This window comes from Rhineura floridana, chromosome 4, assembly GCF_030035675.1.
Source record: "Rhineura floridana isolate rRhiFlo1 chromosome 4, rRhiFlo1.hap2, whole genome shotgun sequence".
NCBI lineage: Eukaryota > Metazoa > Chordata > Lepidosauria > Squamata > Rhineuridae > Rhineura > Rhineura floridana.
Window position 1 is genome coordinate 29,285,553 of NC_084483.1, and position 20,045 is coordinate 29,305,597.

General features: G+C 42.6%; 1 protein-coding gene across 3 annotated transcripts in view; it reads left to right on the plus strand.

Annotated features, from left to right (window-relative positions):
• MFSD2B (MFSD2 lysolipid transporter B, sphingolipid) overlaps positions 1 to 20,045 on the plus strand; it is a 78,687-nt gene that overhangs the window by 16,856 nt on the left and 41,786 nt on the right. For all 3 annotated transcript variants that reach the window (XM_061622713.1, XM_061622712.1, XM_061622714.1), the window contains exons 3-4: positions 4,454 to 4,578; positions 16,460 to 16,583. In XM_061622713.1, the coding sequence (XP_061478697.1) occupies positions 4,454 to 4,578; positions 16,460 to 16,583 (249 nt within the window). The remainder of the gene's footprint in view (positions 1 to 4,453; positions 4,579 to 16,459; positions 16,584 to 20,045) is intronic.

A 20,045-nucleotide genomic window follows, 5' to 3' on the forward strand; every position in this document is an offset into this window, starting at 1 on the left:
AAAGAGGAAAGTCTTCAAAAGGCACCGAAAAGATAACAGAGATGGCTGCTGCCTAATATTTAAGGGGAGGGAATTCCACAGAGTAGGTGCCGCCACACTAAAGGTCCATTTCCTATGTTGTGCAGAACGGACCTCCTGATAAGATGGTATCTGCAGGAGGCTGTCACCTGCAGAATGCAGTGATCGACTGGGTATATAAGGGATAAGACAGTCTTTCAGGTATCCTGGTCCCGAGCTGTATAGGGCTTTGTACACCAAAACTAGAACCTTGAACTTGGCCCGGTAGCAAATGGGCAACCAGTGCAATTCTTTCAGCAGCAGGGTGACAGGTTGGCGATACCCTGCCCCAGTGAGCAGTCTTGCCACCACATTTTGCACCAGCTACAGCTTCTGGACCAACCTCAAGGTCAGCCCCACATAGAGCGCATTACAGTAATCCAGCCTGGAGGTTACCAGTGTGTGGACAACAGTGGTCAGGGTAAATCGGTCTAGAAACTTCCGCAGCTGTCTTACCAGCCGAAGCTGGTAAAAGGTACTCCTAGCCACGGAGGTCACCTGGGCCTCTAATGACAAAGATGGATCCAGGAACACCCCCAGACTACGAACCTGCTCTTTCAGAGGGAGTACAACCCCATCCAAAGCAGGCAACTAACCAATTATCTGAACTCGAAAACCACCAACCCACAGTGCCTCCGTCTTGCTAGGATTCAGACTCGGTTTATTGGCCCTCATCCAGCCCACCACCGAGTCCAGGCAGCGGTCCAGGGCTTGCACGGCCTCTCCCGATTCAGATTTTACAAAGAAATAGAGCTGGGTATTGTCAGCATACACCTTGCCCCAAATCTCTTGATGACTGTAAAATAGTGCCTCCAATACCCATCTCACCAAGTTGGCCCAGAAGGATACCATGGTCAATGGTATCAAAAGCCGCTGAGAGATCAAGTAAGAATAACAGGGTCGCATTCCCCTTGTCCTTCTCCCGATAAAGGTCATCCATCAGAGCAACTAAGGCCAATTCAGTCCCATAACCAGGCCTGAACCCAGACTGGGATGGGTCAAGATAATCTGTTTCATCCAAGAGTACTTACAATTGCTGCACCACAACTCTCTCAATCATCTTCCCTAAAAAGGGGGTATTTGCAACCGGTCGGTAGTTGTCACAAACCAATGGGTCCAGGGTGGGCTTTTTCAGGAGTGGTCGGATCACCGCCTCTTTCAAGGCAGCTGGAATCACTCCCTCCCGCAATGATGCATTGACCACACCCTGTCTCAGTAACCTATTAGAATTCTTTGAGAGTGTCAACAAGCATATAGATAGAGGTGATCCAGTGGACATATTGTACTTAGACTTTCAAAAAGCGTTTGACAAGGTACCTCACCAAAGGCTTCTGAGGAAGCTTAGCAGTCATGGAATAAGAGGAGAGGTCCTCTTGTGGATAAGGAATTGGTTAAGAAGCAGAAAGCAGAGAGTAGGAATAAACGGACAGTTCTCCCAATGGAGGGCTGTAGAAAGTGGAGTCCCTCAAGGATCGGTATTGGGACCTGTACTTTTCAACTTGTTCATTAATGACCTAGAATTAGGAGTGAGCAGTGAAGTGGCCAAGTTTGCTGACGACACTAAATTGTTCAGGGTTGTTAAAACAAAAAGGGATTGCGAAGAGCTCCGAAAAGACCTCTCCAAACTGAGTGAATGGGCGGAAAAATGGGAAATGCAGTTCAATATAAACAAGTGTAAAATTATGCATATTGGAGCAAAAAATCTTAATTTCACATATACGCTCATGGGGTCTGAACTGGCGGTGACCGACCAGGAGAGAGACCTCGGGGTTGTAGTGGACAGCACGATGAAAATGTCGACCCAGTGTGCGGCAGCTGTGAAAAAGGCAAATTCCATGCTAGCGATAATTAGGAAAGGTATTGAAAATAAAACAGCCGATATCATAATGCCGTTGTATAAATCTATGGTGCGGCCACATTTGGAATACTGTGTACAGTTCTGGTCGCCTCATCTCAAAAAGGATATTATAGAGTTGGAAAAGGTTCAGAAGAGGGCAACCAGAATGATCAAGGGGATGGAGCGACTCCCTTACGAGGAAAGGTTGCAGCATTTGGGGCTTTTTAGTTTAGAGAAAAGGCGGGTCAGAGGAGACATGATAGAAGTGTATAAAATTATGCATGGCATTGAGAAAGTGGATAGAGAAAAGTTCTTCTCCCTCTCTCATAATACTAGAACTCGTGGACATTCAAAGAAGCTGAATGTTGGAAGATTCAGGACAGACAAAAGGAAGTACTTCTTTACTCAGCGCATAGTTAAACTATGGAATTTGCTCCCACAAGATGCAGTAATGGCCACCAGCTTGGATGGCTTTAAAAGAAGATTAGACAAATTCATAGAGGACAGGGCTATCAATGGCTACTAGCCATGATGGCTGTGCTCTGCCACCCTAGTCAGAGGCAGCATGCTTCTGAAAACCAGTTGCCGGAAGCCTCAGGAGGGGAGAGTGTTCTTGCAGTCGGGTCCTGCTTGCGGGCTTCCCCCAGGCACCTGGTTGGCCACTGTGAGAACAGGATGCTGGACTAGATGGGCCACTGGCCTGATCCAGCAGGCTCTTCTTATGTTCTTATGTTCTTATGGATCCACTCGGTCAAATCCCCTCAGCAAGCTTTAATAAGCCAAGAATGGCAAGGGTCAAGAGAACACGTTGCTGGCCTCATCATCGCAAGCACCTTGTCTACATCATCAGGCCGCGCCAACTGAAATCATTCCCAAGAAGTTGCAGCAGACGTTGCACTGGACACCTCAATGGGGACTACAGTAGATGTGGATGAATCATCAAGACTGCTACGGAGGTGAACAACCTTACCCTCAAAGTGTGTTGCAAACAATTCACAGTGGGCCTCTAAAGGGTCTAAAACTCCATTTCTGGAGTTGATGTCAACAGACCCCTGATAATACGGAAAAGCTCCACTGGACGGCTACTTGAGGATGCGATGGAGGCAGAGAAGTGGGCCTTCTTTGCCACCCTCACCATCACACAGTAGGCACGGTTATGATGTTTTACTTGTGTCTAATCAGCCTCACAGCACGTCTTTCACCACTTGCGCTCTAGCCATCATCCAGCCTGTTTCATTGCCTTTAGCTCACTGGTGTACCAAGGTGCAAACCAGACTCCACAATGCCGGAGAGGACGCTTGGGAGCAATTGTGTCGAGAGCCTGACATGTCTCACTGTTCCACAGCGTGACAAGGGCTTCAACAGGGTCACCTGCTCTATCTACTGGGAACTCTCCCAGGGCATTCAGGAATCCTGTGGGTTCCATTAGGATCTGGGGGTGGACCATCTTAATCTGTCCACCACCCCTGCAGGGAAGGATTGGAACCATAAGTCTAAACTTCACCAGGAAGTGATCTGACCATGACAATGGGGTGACATCCACCACCACCCCATCTTCAGACCACCCCTTCCTCCATCTGGAGCAAAAACCAAGTTGAGGGTGTGCCCTGCCCTATGTATTGGGCTAGTGGCAACTTGAGACAGCCCCATGGTTGTCATGGAGGCCATAAAGTCCTGAGCCGGAACACTAGAGGCAGCCTCCACATGGACATTGAAATCACCCAGCACTATCGTTCTGGGCTCCTCCAATACCACAGCCAAGATGGCCTCTGCCAGCTCAGTCGGAGAAGCTGCCGGGCAGCAGGGTGGACGGTACATCAGCAGCAACCCTAGTTTACTGTCTCCTTGGCCCGACACCAGGTGCAGGCCTTCATAGCCAGCTCCACAACAGAGTGGTTTCCTGGTGACAAGAGAAGATGGAAGCTCTGTAGACCACAGAAACTCCTACCCCTTCTCATCCCTGCGGCCTGTGCTGGTGTTGCACTGAGTATCCAGATGGGCAAAGCTGGGTCAGATCAACTATTTCATTTAAACTGTAAACGTAGTGCTAGTTGCTGTTCCTCACTACTGATAGAGAGTTCTCTATTTGATGCGGAATAGCGACCAACATGTGGTGTTGTGTCCTTATTTATTTAATCTTCTATCTCACCTTTCTTCAAGCTTTCAAGCAAGTAAAATGATGCGAAACATACCATAAAATTAACTAGCAGTAACACAAATGAAATCTCTGGCAAAACAACACAATAATAAAAATTCTTACCACATTTTATATCATGCACTGAGACAGGGTTGAAAGCAACAAACAGAACTTCACCTAAGCTTGCTCTGGATCCCTATAAGGATTCCATTAATTGTCTAAAAATATATACACTTAATTGTGATGAACAAAACTGAGGTTTTTTATTTTACTAACTAACATAGCTAATGAAGGCAGAAGCTGAAACATTTTGCTTTTATAATGCACTGAAATATATATTTTGGGGAGATATTTTGTGCTGTTTAATTCTTTTGATGATTATGCCTTACTTAAAGTAGCTGTCCTTTTTTTTGGTTTTTCAGATTACTCCATTCCATGTCTCTTTGGTGCTATTCCTTGGCAAAGCATGGGGAGCGGCTGCAGATCCTGTTGCATGCTATCTTATTAATAAAACCAAACAGACTAAAATTGGCCAACTTATGCCTTGGTAAGTATACTAGTAGTTTGGGTTATTTTCTTCTTTGCTGGTTGCTTATAATACACATTTTCTTCTGTTCTACTCATGTGCCCGGTCCCTGAACAAGGCTGGTTTTTATGAACATGTTTATAAAAATTTCAATTACAAATTCAGCTTCACAGTTATGAATGCAATTTTATACCTCTGAGAAGAATTTGGGGTGGGGGCAGATCAGTGATGTCTGAATCCAGTACAAGAGACAGGCAAACATACTCTTCATTTTTAAGTGAGTTTAAATTTCATTGATACATACTTTTTTCACTATAGGACTTTGTTAGAGTTGTAGTTGATGCTGTAACTGTCTAAAAATATGCAAAAGTGAAATTTTAGCTATGATTGTAGCATGTATAGATGCCTTCCTGGCTCCTGCCCAAAACACGACAGCAAAGGCTCTTACTTGGAAATAAGGAAGAGATCTTTATTTAAGCAGAGTAACTGTACAGACTCAGTTACTGGCAAAGAGCTAGTCCTGTCCCAGCACTCTTACAAGGCAATGGGATGGTTGTTATGTGCCTCCAAGTTGACTACGACTTATGGTGACCCTATGAATCAGTGACCTCCAAGAGCATCTGTCATGAACCACCCTGTTCAGATCTTGTAAGTTCAGGTCTGTGGCTTCCTTTATGGAATCAATCCATCTCTTGTTTGGCCTTCCTCTTTTTCTACTTTCTTCTGTTTTTCCCAGCATTATTGTCTTTTCTAGTGAATCAGGTCTTCTCATTATGTGTCCAAAGTATGATAACCTCAGTTTCATCATTTTAGCTTCTAGTGATAGTTCTGGTTTAATGGTGGGGGAATCCAGTCTAGCAGCATGGGCCCAGGTTCAGGAGTCCAAGATGAAGAACAAGGAGTTAAGACAGGAAGGGAGCTGCGAAGCTGTTCCAACAAAATTCCCACACCCACCTGCCAAACTTTAAATTCAAGGTACGCCATGCTTGCTTATGAGAATTCCTAGTTGTGTGCAGGCATGCACTGCATCTAAGTGGGCACATCTCTTCCTTTCTTTGGAGGCAGTGCCTGGTTCTGGAAGACAAGGCTGGGCCTGCCTCCCCCTCCAGATCTTGTCCAGCCACCCTAGCCTGCAGATCCTCTCCCTCCTCAGACTCTGCCAATGCTTTCTCCTCTGCTGGAGGGGAGGTGTGAGACGGGACTCCTGCTATACTGTACCATCAAAGACAGCCTGGTTCAAGAGGCCCCGCCCACCAGACCCTGCTCCAGTCCTATTCCTTCTCAACTTCCTCCGTCTTCCTCCAGAACCTGCCATCCCAGGTCTGGGCCCAAAGGTGCCGCAGGACTCGTGACACAAAAGACAAAAATGCATCTGATGGTTCAGAGAAAGTAAAATATGGCACAACAGGAAACATCTTTCAGAGGTTGTCTCTTTATAAAATACCCTAGTAACTTACCCTTGTTTTTAGGTGGTTTAACCATAGCAACTGATAGTTAAATATATACAATACTGAAGGGTTCAACAAAAATTTAGAAATGTGAATCACAAAGTATAGATAGGGTGTGTGTATTAGCGTATTCCAGTCTGCAGATTGGTGATATGGTTGAAAGGAATTGACTACAGTTTTGGTAGAAGTAATCAGAGGCTGGTTGGTTCCCAGCAGCCCGTGAGTAATGGTTGCAACTGATGCATGCCAGATAACTTACATATTAGATTTGCAGGAGCCTTGCTTGGCCTGCACATAACTGAACAGCACAAGGCAGAAATAAATAGTCATAAGAGAGTACAGAAACACAGCCTCTTGAATTGCAGCCCCTTTTACAAATGCAACAAATCTATTTTCAATTTTATTCAGATTCATGTTTATTTATTGGTTTATATATATCGGTAATTGTATTCCGGCCTTCCTTTGGGGAGTCACAGGTGGCATACGTGCACTTATATATTCTTGTCACAACAACCTTATAAGGTAGAAAGTTATGCTAAGAGAGAAATAGTGACCTCCTTGACATTAAATCACTGGTGCCCAACTTTTTTGTATCTGTAGGCACATTTTGAATTTTGGGAGAGTGTTGTGGGTGGTAGTTATAAAATGGCAGCCATTGGAGTATGGCATAACACAAAATTAGGCAGTGCAGTCATAGTGAAACTTTTCCATATGAGAAAAAGCTTAACCTGTTGAATTTCTGTATGCTATAGAGCTGTTAAAGGCACAAGGACACTGCTTTTCCCCAAACACAGAGACTTCTGAGGTCTGTCTGTCTGTCTGTCTGTCTGTCCTGGGCTGGCGCCAGACATGCTGGGGCCCTTGGGCTCCAGCTTGCCCCGGGCTTCAGCACAGGCATGTGCGCGCCCCACCTACCTGTCTCTTGTCTTTTGTGGCTGTGTGCAGTGGGCTGCCATTAACCAAGATGGCGGCCGAGGTTTCCCTAAGGGGCTGAAGCCTCCGCCACTATCTTGGTTGATGGTACACATGCATGTTATGCGCACACATCCCTGCCATCAACCAAGATTGCAGCAGGGGCATCAGCACCTTTGGGAAACGTCAATGGCAGCCCTGTGCATGCAGCCTGTGCAGCTGCAAAAGACAGGAGAGACAGGTAGGTGGAGCCAGAGAATGTGTGGGTGGCTTGCAAGCTCCCTCCCTGCATTCTGCAGCAGCTGCCCTGCTGAGGATTGCGGAAAAGGAGCACTACTCCTCCCCCACCCTATCCAGGGGCCCTTGGCCAGGGCCCGACCTGGCTGCCCTTTAGCGCCCCCCCTATCTATCTACACACACACACAGTTGAAGTGTACTGTAACTATACAGTGAATTGTTAAGGAATGCTTGATCTTTAACTTTCATGCCTAAGCCTCTTTGCAAAGCTTTCACATTTGCCTTTTGTGGAGAGGAGGGATTTTTTAACATCCACCCATGCTTATTCTGTGGCAGTATTTGCAGAAACTAACTTCTAGGGACCACCGGATCTCAGACAAACCCACCACAGGAAAGATGCATCCTGGTTGCTTAAGAAAAAGAAAGGGCAAACTACAGAGATTCAAAGGACTACTAGAAAATAAGACAGAAGCAGGAAAAGTGCACTAAAGGGGAGGGGAAACAGCAGCTCTTTAGGGTCCCAGGGATTCCTGTTGTCTGGTGTCTGAACAACTCACTTGTCAATCACAACTCCAACTTTATTAATTGGCTAAAAATACTGATAAGTGAGAACAGCCAGGCTGGCTCATTTCACAGAAATTGCTTAGAAAGGCACCTGCAGATTTTGCTTCATAACTTTCTTTCTAGGAGGGCTAGAAACCTACTTACAAAAAAAAGAAAGGTCAGAGTCTGAGACCCCTGCCCCGAGGGCACCAGTGAAGGCCTTTGTAGGCAATATGGCACCTTCGGGTGCCAGATTGGCAAACCCTGCATTAAATGATGGCATCACCAATAGAAAACAATCTCCTCATTTTAGGATGATCTACAGCTGCAGAAGGAAGAGTATGTTGCACAGTAGCTAAATGATGGTCAGATCTTTGTCATCCTTGATAGCATTTGGCATGGCATTGCCTTTTATCTTGTCTATGCTCAGTCTTATCAGCCTGTTGCAGTGCAAACTAACTCTTTTTGCCCCTGGAAATATCATAGTAGCTGTTGGATGTTTTTTTTAAATGTGCTTGTTCAGATAGCTTACGCTTTGGAAGAGTTGTGTGCTTAAAACAAAGATAGCCAATTGTAGCCAAAGAAGGGGAGGGGGATCACAGGTTGTTTTCTAAATTTCAAACTGAGAATAAGTTACAAAATGGATTCACAGATTAAACACCCAAATCCCCACCTTTGTTTTTCATAGATCAAAACATCTCTGGGGAAAAGACTTACTGGGGTGGTGGGGGTGGGGGGAAAGGCTTGCCAAACATAGATATGTCCAATTTATCCAGCGCAGACAGATCACCAGAGGTGAGGCCCTGATAGGAGACAGATGCTAATAAGCTGATACTCTTCTACCTTACTAAAGTTTTAGGGAGGAATAAGGGATGAACGTTTTTTCCTTTTCTGGTTAACTACCTGCACATCTGCAGGAAGCCACTCTATTGCTGTGTAAAACAGCTTTAAATTGTACAAAATGTCACATATGATCATTACAAAGGAACAGCAGCTTCGCAGACATATATTAACATTGCAAAAAAATCTCATTGCTTTGGGACGATAAAAATAAGAACTGGTGTGAAGTAAACATTCAGAACTATCATGTGATTTGACTCTTTCTAGCCTATATTATATAGCCACAACTGTGGCTGTATACTATAGTCAGCATGGATTTTTTGCATTCCGCAATGTTAAATCGAAAATACCCTCACATGCCATTCTGATGCTTCCCATGAGCTCATTTCAAAACAAAACCTTACAAAACATACAGTTCTGAACTAACTTTTCATGGTGATACACAAAACAGTTAGAGAGAATCGAGAGTTCAAAGTGTAAAAAGAGAGAGAAAAACCAGACTCCTTTTGGACTTTTTTCTCAGAGTTCTCATAATCTGTTGAAATTAATTAAAAATCAGCCATGTTCACAGAGTTGCTTCCACCCTACTAAAACAAGATCAGCACAGCACATGTCTGGTTTCTGTTATTTGGGCTGACCGCAGGTGTTGCCACCACTCATCATGTGCTCAGAGGCACATGTTACCAAATTCTTCCAAGCTACACAGGAAGTGGATTGGACTGTGAAAGACCAGCCCAAATTGCCATTGTATTTTGACAAATTTGTAGGGCAGTCCAATATCTCAGAGAGGAGGTCAGGTCTCCTGTTCCCCTGGTGCATTCACTCTAGCTGCCCAATTTCCCTGCTTTTTAAAGTTTGATAGAAATATCTGTGGGCTATAGGTACATTCTTAAACCGCAAGGTTTTTTGCCTATTAGTGAACTTCCCTGCTTTTTAATCCAGGAGGTAAGAAACGGGATCCTGTGCAAGTTTGCTGAGAATGGATTGATCATTTGCATGCTTATGGAGTTCAGTGGGATTTACTTCCCTGTAATCTTGCTTAGGATAGGTGAAACTGACCACAGGGGATGAGGAGGGGAGGTGGGGGAGGGGAGCAGGCAGGAGGGGGGAGGGCAGGTTTGATCATTTGCATGTTTATTGAGTTCAGTGGGATTTGGTTCCATACAATCATGCTTAGGATAGGTAAAACTGACTATGGGGAGGGAGGCCTGGAGTGGGCAGGGAAGGAGAAGGAAAGGGGGAGGAGAGGAAGAAGGGATGAGGAAGGGGGAAGAGAGGGGAAGGAGGGGAAAGGCAGGTCTGATCATTGGCATGCTTATTGAGTTCAATAGGCTTTACTCCCATGCAATAATGATTAGCATATGTAAAACTGACCGAGGGGGAGGGAGGGCTGGAGTGGGCAGGGGAGAAGGAAGAAGGAAGAGGGAAAGGGAGGAAGAAGGGAGAATTCTGCTGTTGCTAGAGGTCACACTCTGGGAAATTAATTGTATCTGCCCATCACTCGCACATAACAAAAGCTAGAATATACTCAGTTCTGTCTCCCAGCTTTACACAAGCTTGAATGACATGCATTTTATCAGCCTTGAGTGTCACTTTATGGGCTTTTTAGAAACACATTCCCTCATTGAAGAGATGATGTGTGTTTCCATGGAGTCATGCCATTAAAATAAATGGCAGCAGAATCGGTTCCAGTATCATAAAACACAGAGATGATAAGAGGGGCCACATTTAAGTGACAGTGATAGAGAGGCATTCACCTCTTGTATGACTGTTCTGTATTTGATAATATATCAGTAGTGAGCTCTTCTATGTCTTCAGCTGAGTGAAGTAGTACTAATAGTAATAATCATATTTAATATTTATTAAGCAGCTAAACTTGTTAGATGCTGTACAAAATATATTTAAAGAAACAGTAACAACCTATATTGCCCAAATTTAATTCTTCTTATGTCAAGTCTTGCCAATTCAAATACAACCACATTTTCTATATAAATAGTAGACATTTCTGAACAATTTTTTTTCACCAAGGTTAAAGCCAGACTCAGAACAAAAGTCCTTTCCAAAACATCAAACAAAGGAGGGCTGAGACTTTCCAATTTATGTTGGTATCATGATATTGCACACATAAGAGACACGATTCTAAAGATGCAGAATTCATCTCACTGCCTCTGGGCAAGTGTGGAATTAGATACAACAAATAAAAACAGACTGAAAGCCCTCCCCTTTTTAGCATATCAACCCATAGTTCTGAACAACATCTGCAACCCATTTGCACATGCTAAAATTATGGACTGACTGGATTAAAAAACTAATTCCTCCAATATATCATACCCTATCAGCACCATCCCTTATTTTATCAGAAAGATAGGGAGCATGACATTTGAAGGATGGAAACAGGCTGTTTCAGTCAAGGAACCTCTATTTTGAACTTAACCCATGTACAGGAACTCGAATTAAAGATAAACTTGGACCTAATCACAAATTGGCTTCATATACACTAAGTAACACACTTCTCTTCTCTTTTGACAATTACCACCCAAGTCACAAAACCATTTCAGCCCTTAGAGTATTCTACATATACTTCTAAAAACTTGTTTCTATGATCTATAAAACAATATATGTCAGCAAGACAGACAACCTAGAAATCTTGAAACAATGGGAAGCTGACTTTGACTGCCAAATTGAATGGGGGATTGGCAAAAATGTGGGATAAGAAACTGTTCAGATTGGTCTCTGCAAAAACAAAGGAAAATCAAATGATTCATCATTGGTATTCTACTCCTTGAAATGCCATAAATAAACCCACAGGGCAGTGCCTAATGTTGGAGGGGTTGTAAACAATTGGGTGCCTTCTTCCACATGTTGGTGGGATTGTAAAAAGATTAATAATTTTTGGGATCAGGTGCGTAAAGAAATAGGAGCAATGATCAGACAGTTGGTGTCCTTTCACCCTAAATTGGCACTGTTAACTTTGTATGTGAAAGAATAAAAAGATTTAATATATAAAGACCTAATTACTTTTCTACTTATGGCTGCTCATTATTGAAAAACTGCTAATAATTTGTCATTGGATACAAAAAGCCTGGTAAATAGCATTAATTAAAAAATAATCAAGGCAGCTGAAGGCACAAATTGAATACATATACTCAGATGATTTTGCAGAACACTGGTATTGTTTTATTCAGCATATAAGACATAGAACATTAAAGAGATATTCCTTCTATGTACACATGATTGTGGAATGACCTGTTAAGATACAACAAGAACAAAAGAAGACATGGTACACAAAAATACAAAGAATCATCCAGTCCAACTTACCTGCATTCTAACATGGGATACCTGAGGACTTGGGGGTGGGTGGGGGCCAGTTTGTTTGTTTGTTTATTATGCCACATACAGGTTTTTGCAGTGTCTGATTTGTTTGAAAATGGCTACAGTTTGTAAAAATAAGTACATCTAAAAGATAATGAAAGAAACAATAACAACCTATACCCTCAGGCTTATAGAAAGTGTGAGGTGGTATAGAAAATAAAGTGTTGAGTTTGAACTGGGGAGACCACTGAGCCATGAAGCTCATTGGGTCTCTTGGGCTAGCCTACCTCACAGAGTTTTTGTAAAGATAGAAATAGGAAAATCCTATGCCTGTTATCTAAAGCTTCTTGAAGAAAGTGCAGAATACAAATTATACAGCCACGAGAGTGGCGGTATACTATAGCCAGCGTGGATTTTTCACATTCCACAATGTTAAATTGAAAATACCCCCCATGCCATTCTGATGCTTCCCATAAGCTCATTTCAAAACAAAACCTTACAAAACCTATAGTCCCTGAACTCAGAAATGCTTGCTTAAGAACTCTGTAAATTTTCATGGTGATACATAAAACAGTCAGAGAGAATAGAGAGTTCAAAGTGTAAAAAGAGGAAAAAAACTTGAGAGCCCCTTTGAACTTTTTTCTGTCTGAGTTCTCATAATCTGTTGAAATTAATTAAAAATCAGCCATGTTCACAGAGTACCTGTAATCCTATTACTGATCTTGCCCCATACTCTGACCTTCATCTTTTGCAGTTTAAACATTTAAAAAATGCCTGGCTGATTTTTAATTAATTTAAGAAATTTTGGCTTGAACCCAATGATAGTGTTGGCCATGCTCAGTAAGAACCAACTGTCAGCGTTCTAAAAGCCAGACTCACAGCTGCTTGGCTTGGCTAGGCTAATTGGGGCCACACCCACATCAGACTTTGATTTCACTTGAGACAGTCATGGCTTCCCCCAAAGAATCCTGGGAAGTGTAGTTTGTCAAGGGTGCTGAGAGGAGACTCCTATTCTCTTGACAGAGCTCCAGTGGTCAGAGTGGTTTAACAGTCAGCCACTCTGACTAAAGCTCTGTAAGGGAAACGGTGTCTCCTAGCAACTCTCAGCACCCTTCACTAACTACACTTCCCAGGATTCTTTGGGAGGAGCCATGACTATCTAAAGGAAAATCAAGGTCTGGTGTGGAAGTGGCCAGGAACAGCTTTGGTTTCAATTTGGGTGTGAGGCTACATGTGCCTGCTGTAGAATAAAAAGGTGGGGGAAACCCTGAAACAGAATGATACTGTTCACAATGTTTTCCTTTCAGAAAGGAAAGGGCTTCCCCTCTGCCCAGTGCCTACCCATCCAATCCCCTCCCCTTCCTGCCCTCCTCCTCCCCTTCCTGCCCCTCCCCTAGGTCAGTTTCACCTATCCCAAGCGTGATTGCACAGGAGTAAATCACACTGAACTGAAAAAGCATGCAAATGATCAAAACTCCAAAAATAATTGTGGAATAATGGCACTGACTATGATGTAGAATATTCTCCAGTGGATATCAGGAGTGTCTCAATTTGCACAAGATAAAACAGTGGGAGGTGAAATATATTCTAGCAAAATGCTAGGTGTGCTCTATGTTTTTAATTGACCGTGCCCACCTTGCCTTAAATGAAGTGGTTTAAACACAGCAGGCTGAAAACATGCATCCTCTTTTTTCCAACAGCTAGAGTTATGGCTGAAGTAGCAACATATTGTAATCCATCTGATTTTACATCAAACTGCAGTTTCAGATTCAACTGTTAACGCACCCAAAATAGAAATAGAACATAACCTCCAATTTGAAACACAAAAGGCTGTCTTCACCATCATATGGCACTGACCAATAAAAAGGCTATGAAATTAATAAAAATAAATTTGACACAGATTTCTAGGATGAAAAATGAGAAAAATAAAAATTTTCTAGAAACATTAGTAACACAGGGAAGAAGCAAAGTAAGAAGAACACCAACAAACATACAAAAATATAATTATCCATCTTTGGAGATGGCAGGTGTTGCTACCACTCCCCATATGCTCAGAGGCACATGTTACCAAATTCTTCCAAGCTACACAGGAAGTGGATTGGACTGTGAAAGTCCAACCCAAATTGTGTTTGCATTTTGACAAATTTGTAGGGCACTACAATATCTCAGAGAGGAGGTCAGGTCTGCTGCTCCCCTGGTGCATTCGCTATAGCTGCCCAATTTCCCTGCTTTTTAAAGTTTGATAGAAATAGCTGTGGGCTATAGGTACGTTCTTAAACTGCAAGGTTTTTTGCCTATTAGTGAATATAAATAAAAATACACTGGAAATCAATCTTAAACTTGATGAAAGCTGAATGGAATGTATGTCTTTGTCCCTAATACAGTAGATATGGATTTTTATAGGACAAGGTGGCGACTTTGTCAGTTAATTTATCTCTCTGTGTGAGGTGCAAGGATTGAAAAGATGTGTACATACTAGCCATCCCTCCCCACCACCACAGCCACCAATATGACACCACTAGCGTACTCATTTGTTATGGAGAGTCCAGAAGATGAGTTGTATTCAACTACTAAACCCTACTGAGAGTAGATCTGCCAAAATAAATGAACTTCAATTAGGCTGTAATCCAATACACACTTGCCTGGGAGTAAGTCCCATTGAACCCAATTGAGCTTACTTTTGATTAGACATGTATTGGATTGCAGCCTTAGTTACATCGATTGACTTCAGTGGGTCTTTTCTGAGTAGGACTAGCATTGAATACCATCTGATATTTCATGCTCCTTTGGTAGTTGCTAGGTTATAGTTACATTTTTAGTACCTCTGTCACAATTGTACTGTCGCTTGAGGTAAGTTTGAACTAACTTGTATCATCTGGTTTGTAGGTATACGTGGGTGATGATGTGGAGCTCTGCCTGTCTCCATTATTTATTCCTCCATGTTATCTGTTCAAAGACGCTGATCCTCTGTCATGCTCAACACACACACCACCACCACTAACCGGTATTCTGTTGGGGTGGCTAGTATTTGGCAGTATTGTATTAGCAAATTCAGAAGTGCAGGGTCCCTTCATGATAGTTATACCATGCCCCCTCACAGGCATGTCCCCAGGATTCACCCTTTCTTCTGCAGTTACAGAATTATAGAACCAGAATAAAACTGCTGTGTGTGTAGTCTCCCAACCCGCACCTCCCTCCTTCTCCCTCTCCCTCTCCCTCTCTCTCTCTCTCACTCTGGGGGCTAAACATTGCCAGAAACATTTTGATTCTGAAATGAAACCAAGTTTAAGACTAGGATTTGGGAGACCAAGGCCATGAAGGTCACTTCTCACCCTAGGAGCCAATCAGCATGAAATGGGAGGGGGGCATTAGCTGCTTCTCACTAATTGACTCACCACCTTTAACTGTGATTGGCTCCAGTCAGCACAAAAGGACAAGGAAGCATGTTGTTAGCCAAGTAAGAATGCCCTTCTCAGTGGCTAACACACTCCCCTTTTGTGTTGATTAGCTCATACATTGGGACCCTGCCCGCCCAAAAGCAAGGGGTCTATGATTCCCCACAACCCCGGATGACTTCATCCCTGTATGTGATTCTTCACAAATTTGCATGAAATTCAGGGAAACAAAATTGAATGGATAAGTGTCTGGAGAATCAACAGGAACAAAACAAAATGCAGAGAAATAATACTGGAAGAAAGGAAGGCCATGCATACAGATTCATGGTCTCTTCAACAACACTCTTGCAGGGCTCCTCCAATACCTGCCCTCTTCTCCCACAGAAGTCAACGATTCCTTCTGACGTCTATGGGAGAGGCTATGAGAATACTTCTTTTTTTGTGGGGGGGGGACAGCAAAATTCCCTCCAACAAGAAATTTCTCAGGTTCCCAATTGCAGTCACTTGATTTTCTTCCATGGAAACTTGCAGCATTAAACTTATCTATTTAAAATTATGTGACTGTATTTTATTATTCCATATTGAAGAACATTTTCAGAAGTGAGGTTTAAATCTGTTCTTGCATTTCTCATGTCTGCAAATCATCAATAATAGCTAGGACTAGTTTTAAAATGTCTGTGTTCTGCTGTCTATTCTCTGTTAACAATGTTAAAGCATATGCTTGAGTAGGACCTAAAAAGCGTCAGAGTGCTTTTAGTGTATGAAAAAGTCTTAAAGAGTTCCCAGATTCAGTGGTTCTCAAACTGTTGTGTAGGTGGTCAGAAGAGGTGTGGCTTGGGGAGAAAGAAGAGAGTTCTACAACATTTTCAGTTTATGTTTTTCAAACATTCTGCACTTCATAGTTTTTGAATAAATTGTAGAACTGCAGCTATAGTGTATATTGAAATGGTTCAGTATCTAAAACGTGAATAAAGATTTCGAAGACTCCATCTTGTAACTACTTATTTTAATAGTAACTTTGTAATACTTGAAAATTACATGTTGTGTTTGTGTTTTCTTTATGCATACAGTCTAAAGTACTGCATGGAAAATGAATTGTATTACTAACACTACCTAAAATTATTAACCGGACAGATTTTACCCCTTTTCTTAGCTTTAAGCTATCAAAAAACTTTCTGTGTATGTTTGATGTGCACCATATTGTTTTTATTCCAGGTTGTTGGGTTGTACACCTTTAATTATTGTGACCTATTTTTTGCTGTGGTATTTCCCTTTCTTCATATCTGCAAGAGTTGTGTGGTATCTGACTTTCTCTTGCCTTTTCCAGGCACTGACTACAGTAAGTTGATCAATGCTGACATCCTTTTTCTCTGCTATTTGCAAATGCTGTATGCTTCTGTGTATCATATCACTTGGATCACAATTACTTCTAAAATAAGATGAGACACCCATCAGTAATATAAGACAGGGAGTAGAGAACTGCATCTCTCCAGTGTAACTTGATTAATTTAGAAAGTTCAGAGAGATTTAATCAGACCACTTAATGAAAACTGTCCTGCATCATATTTTAATGTAGATCTGGTAACACACGGCAAAGGCTTTTTGAAAGAATATTAGTATATAACATCTCTCCAGATCATGTCAGGTAAATGAGACAACATTAATGAAACTCTCACGAAAACAAAGAACAATTAGGTGGGGAGCCAGTGATTGCTTGACCCTCTTAGTTGACATCGTTAGCTAATGCCTGAGGTACAGCTATTAAATTCTATAAAATTCTCAGGCCTTTATACTGTGTAATAATGGGCTTTTAGAAGTTAGATATGGGTTTGTGTGTCTATCTGAAATATTTACTCAGTTCCCTTGCTATTATCTGTTTGGAAATGGATCAAGAAACAACAATGCCTTACATTAGCGTGCCTTTTTTCTTAATTCTTTGAAGATGAAAAGTGCGCTCCACCCTTGTGGAATGTTATTCATTACTCAGTGCAAATATCCCTCAAAGTTGATTATAGTTTTTGTACCCACATTTGTGTCCGCTCATTCTCATATACTTCAGGCCTTCCCTGTGCCTATTTAGGCTTTGGAAATTTTGTACTTTCACAAGGGGATGCCTCTGCCTGAGAGGCCCTGGGATAATTGCTGTGGGCCTTTTAATCGCAGTGGTTACCTCTTTCAAGACAGTTAGGATCCAGTGTACATAATCTTTGTACTTTCGGCTAACCTAATTCAATCAAGACTGCTTGATTTTAACACTGGGTTCAAATTGTGGTGGAATTATAGTGAATGGGGGGGGCAATTCATGTACATGCTCAGCAGCGTGGCAGACTGCTGAGAGATGCAACTGCATGGGGAACTGCTTCACATGAAGGAAGCAACTGAAATTTGCTTAAGCTGTGATGGAGGCAGCTCTTCCATTGTTGGCAGTTGCAGTCAACATCTCCCACTGAGGACCTCTGAAGCAAAGATACCCACTGATTTCAATGGTAATTATTTCTGTAATTACTTAACACTCCTAATTCACCTGAGAGAGTAGCCTTTTGAACATTTATCCATTTTGTTTTCTATTTGGTCTTCTTTTCAAGTCAAATATAGCTTTCAATTAGCAGCAGCAGTAGTAGAGTTCTATATTTGTTCCTACCAAGCAGCTTTTTTTTAAGAAAGAAAAAACTTCCATATATCTGCCTTTTTATATTCCCACATAAAATCATTAAAAGGTTTCTGCCAGTCCTGAAGCATCCTTTTTTGATATCTTCAGTGCGATATCCTGGAACAGACTATTCTTACTGTGCCTTTTTTTTAAAAGAAACATATTCCTTTTTGTAAGATAATGAGTGGGCATTTTCAGACATATACTAGCAGCACTTCTGTGCTTCTCTCACCCTTTGTGTGCATCATCTCTCTGACTGGATCACCGCGTCCAGTGGGGTCACCACTTAGCGGTCGCAAAAGACAAATGAACTTTGGAACGTGAAATATACGGACATTGCTGGACAATACAGATAGTGAAGGTCCTGAACACAGGACTGCCATCATTCCAAGGGAGTTGAGATGTTTTGATATTGACATAGCTGCCAGGGCCGGCTCCAGGCATGCGGGGGCCCTTAGGCATCAGCTTTCCCCGGCCCCTTCGCCCCCCCACGGCCCCCCTTACCTGTCTGGGCATTAGCATTGCCCTAATGAAGGTCTGTTTTAGCATTGCCCTTAATGAAGATGGCGGCCGTGGCTTCCCTAAGGGGAATGAAGCCTCCACTGCCATCTTTGTTGATGGCACACGTGCGTGCTACTCGCACACATCTCTGCCATCAACTAAGGTGGCGGCAGCGGCTTCAGTACCTTAAGGGAAGCTGCGGCCACCATCTTCATTAAGGGCAATACTAAAAAGCTGCCTGACAGGTAAGGGGGGGGCGTGGTTCACGGGGGTGGGTGGGAGGGCCCTAAGGGGCCCCTGTAGCTCCGGGGCCCTCGGGCCAGTGTCCAACCTGGCCGCCCTTTAGAATCGGCCCTGATAGCAGCACTCCAAGAAACTCAAAGAGCAGGAGAGGGACAACTGAAGGAAGAAAAAGGAGGTTACACCTTCTTCTGGAAAGGAGTACCTGAACAAGAATGACGAAAACATGGAGTAGGCTTTGCTATTAAAAATGATCTTGTGAAGCTCTTATCAGAAGTTTCTACTGGCATTAATGAACGACTCTCAACTCTCCGATTAAAACTTGCCAAAAACCAGCAGGCAACAATTGCTTATGCATCAAGGAGACATCAAGGAAAATTTTTATACCCAGCTGGACACCACCTTATCAGAGACACCTAAGGAGGACAAAATTATCCTCCTGGGCGATTTCAATGCAAGAGTTGGGCGTAATTTTGATTTATGGCCAGAAACCATTCGGAAAGAAGGAGTTGGCAATTGCAACCTTAATGGAATTCTACTTCTGACTAAAAGTGCAGAGCATAATCTTGTTATCACAAACACACTCTTTTGCTAGAAAGATAAATTTAAAACATCATGGAAGCACCCTCGGTCGAAGCACTGGCATCTCCTCGATTATGTAATTGTCCCTGCCAGAGATCATCATGATGTACTCCTCACCAGGGCCATGACGAGTGCCGATGACTGCTGGACAGATCACCGATTAATTCGATCCACTATGGCCATTAATATTGTTCCTCAACGTAGGCTCCAAGGAAGAAAACCAAGGCGTAAAATGAACATCCACGCCCTTCAAGATCCTATTAAGCGAGCTTGCTTTCAAACAACTCTCAAGAAACATCTACCTATGGAACTTCCTGAAAACATTGAGGAACACTGGATTAAACTGAAGACTTCCGTTATTGCAGTATGTGAACAAACTATTGGATACCAAACTAAGAAACATCAGGACTGGTTTGATGAGAATGATAGTGAGATTGAACATATAATTGACAAGAAAAGGAAAGCCTTCCAGATATGGCAAAAAGACATTAACTGTGCTGGTAAGAAAAAAATCTATGCTAGTGCAAAGGCTGAGGTCCAAAGAAGAACTAGAGAACTTAAGAATGCCTGGTGGATAAAGAAAGCTCAAGAAATCCAGCATTTTGCAGATGCTCATGATGCACAGGGCTTTTTTAATGCCACAAAGGCCATCTACGGACCAACAAATTATGGTACAAATCCCTTACGTTCAATAGATGGTACCAAACTTCTAAAGGACAAAGAGTCTATTGCATTGCGTTGGAAAGAGCATTACCACAACCTCCTTAATCGTAACTCTATTGTGGCTGATGACGTCTCGCAAATCCCACAATAACAGATTAGAGATGA